General features: G+C 52.5%; 1 protein-coding gene across 1 annotated transcript; it reads right to left on the reverse strand.

Annotated features, from left to right (window-relative positions):
* Positions 1 to 85: 85 nt before the first annotated feature.
* Positions 86 to 340, reverse strand: PSEUBRA_004672 (uncharacterized protein; the record flags this gene model as incomplete). The annotated part of the gene is made up of 1 exon (XM_059465362.1): positions 86 to 340. A coding segment is annotated over one exon (255 nt), but the record flags the coding sequence as incomplete, so codon positions are not given.
* Between the last annotated feature and the right edge of the window lie 1,999 nt (positions 341 to 2,339).

Below are 2,339 nucleotides of genomic sequence, written 5' to 3' on the forward strand. Positions count from 1 at the left end.
CCCTAACCCTAACCCTAACCCTAACCCTAACCCTAACCCTAACCCTAACCCTAACCCTAACCCTAACCCTAACCCTAACCCTAACCCTAACCCCGATAGACATGCTGGCAAGCAACAGTCCCTTAGCGATAAGGTTGCTGCGTCGCCACGCGTTGTAATCATCGCTGGTAACGTCTGGAGCAGGGTCATCGAGCATAACCGCATCGTATACGCCTGGTCCCTTCTGCATTAGGATGTTCTCGGAGTCGACTTTCCACTTGAAGAAGTTGATAGAATCCGAGAGCGCAGGAAGCTTTTGGTTGTTTGTGGTTCCATAGTAGGAACCGATATCGGCAGCCATTTCTGACCAACGGGATGAGGGTTTGCGAAGCTGAGATGCCGTTTGCGAAACTGAAGAAGAGTTACCGAAGTCGGCAGATGCTGTGCCGCTGTTGGAGGAAGGGTTTGCTTGGTCTGGAACCAAATTGACGATTTCTCTAGCACTGAGGCGAGTTGGGTAGCTATGATTACTTCCAGATTGAGCCAAAGTTGGGCTCATAACCTAATGGAAACTAAGGACGCGACCAGCGCGATCGGGAGTTTCCCTGAGATGGATGATCCGTGAGCTGTATTTGCCTACCGAGGCTGCGTAGCTAATGCAGCAATAGGCAATCCAACGCGGAGCTGGCGAGTAGGGACTAGTCTGAGGATATTTCAGTTAGTATACAACTTGTAGGCGAAGGAGTCAGCGACACGTCGCAGTAGGGATCGAAATGGAGTAACCGCTAAAGGTAACCAAGTTGCCGAAGGCGGGAGTTGTCAACAGACGAAGGGAACAGGATAGAGATAGCGATAAAGTATAGACGTATGTGGAATAGGAATAGAATTGATTAAGTGAACACAGCGACTAAATACAGGAGCGAACCTCTATAAATACCATCGCGGCAAGGGGCATTGCGATGGTGAAAACGGCTAAGACAAGACGTTTTCTCGTGTAACGCTATAGTGAAAAGTGGACAATTCCGAGGTGTCGCTCCATACGACACGTTCATTGCTGAGAGACAAGTATCGAGCATGGCAAGCAAATCAGGGGGAGGGGAGATTCATCCCGAGGGCGGGAATATCTTCCCGCGCCGGGGATTCACGCAAGGCACAGTGCAGCGGCGACGCGGGGAGTTGCCTGCAGCCGTGGGAATTGCCGACCATGGGAACCAAGTATCGATTGCGGTCTAGGCCTGTTGGAGATCTGGACCGCATTCCCGAATCTGGGAACAAAATATTGGATAAAGGGATCGCGTTGAGAGATGGCTCGACGCGAAAAGTGAAGAAGTGAAAATTCGTCTAAGTCTCACCGCGTGCGCGGTGCTGAGCAATCGAAAGAGGCATTGACATCCCGCAATCGGGATTAAAATGTAATCGACAAAATCGAAGGTCCGTATATTCCAACAGTCTCCAGCTTCTTCCAAGAAGAGGAACTGCGCGTCCAGGTATTGACTTGCCTCTGCTGCTTGCCGTGCTTGGGCAAGTGTTGCCGCCTGCACAGTCAACTCTAGCCGTATACCTTGTCCCAGCGTTGGCGCTGCTTGTTGAATGCGTTGCTTCCAGGATTGTAAAGCTGTGATGCGGTTCTTGACCACTCCAACAGACATTGGCTGAAACCCTTTGCCGGCACCAGCAGCACCGGCTTTGAGCAGATTTGTGAGCTTGGAGTACGCTTTGAAATGGGACAGTCCGTCCTCCCGTCGGCTCCACTTCAGCTCCACACCGCCATAGCCCCGCCCCACTTGCATTGCCATTGGGTACTGTTTGTAGCGGCCTCTGCGTGTTCTTGGAGCCAGCACCATCAGACTCCTTGTGTAGACCGTGCGCCCAATGTCATACAGGTTGGTGTGCTGTAGCGGGTGCTCTGCATAGCGTGCTGGATCCATGAAGCGCTCAATGGGCACCTTGATGCCAAATGCAGACATGCGTATGCTCTCGCAACCAATGTCTTGTAGCGCCTCCACCATTATGGCCACATCCACCCGCAGCTCTCCGTATGTAAGCGTGGTTGGATTTGGAGATGCCAGAAGCGTTGCCAGTTGCGGTGGCTGGGAAAGACGGTCTACCAATGGAAGCTTGTACTCCGGGGCAAAGCTGAGGCGGCACTTGAACCCAGCGAAGAACACCCAATGCTTGTGCATCTCCAGATCACGCGCTTCTGGTGCACGTGCGGTCAAGGAAAGATAGCAACCAGGAGGGTAGATACGGAGTAGTGTGGCTGGAGATATGGTCACTGAGTAGAAATCAACATCGGTTGCGCTTTCCACATTCCAGTCCTGCACTGGCGCGCGGGCTGGAACAGGTGGCAGACGTGTACC

Source organism: Kalmanozyma brasiliensis (assembly GCF_000497045.1).
Source record: "Kalmanozyma brasiliensis GHG001 unplaced genomic scaffold PSEUBRA_SCAF32, whole genome shotgun sequence".
NCBI classification, from domain to species: Eukaryota; Fungi; Basidiomycota; class Ustilaginomycetes; order Ustilaginales; genus Kalmanozyma; species Kalmanozyma brasiliensis.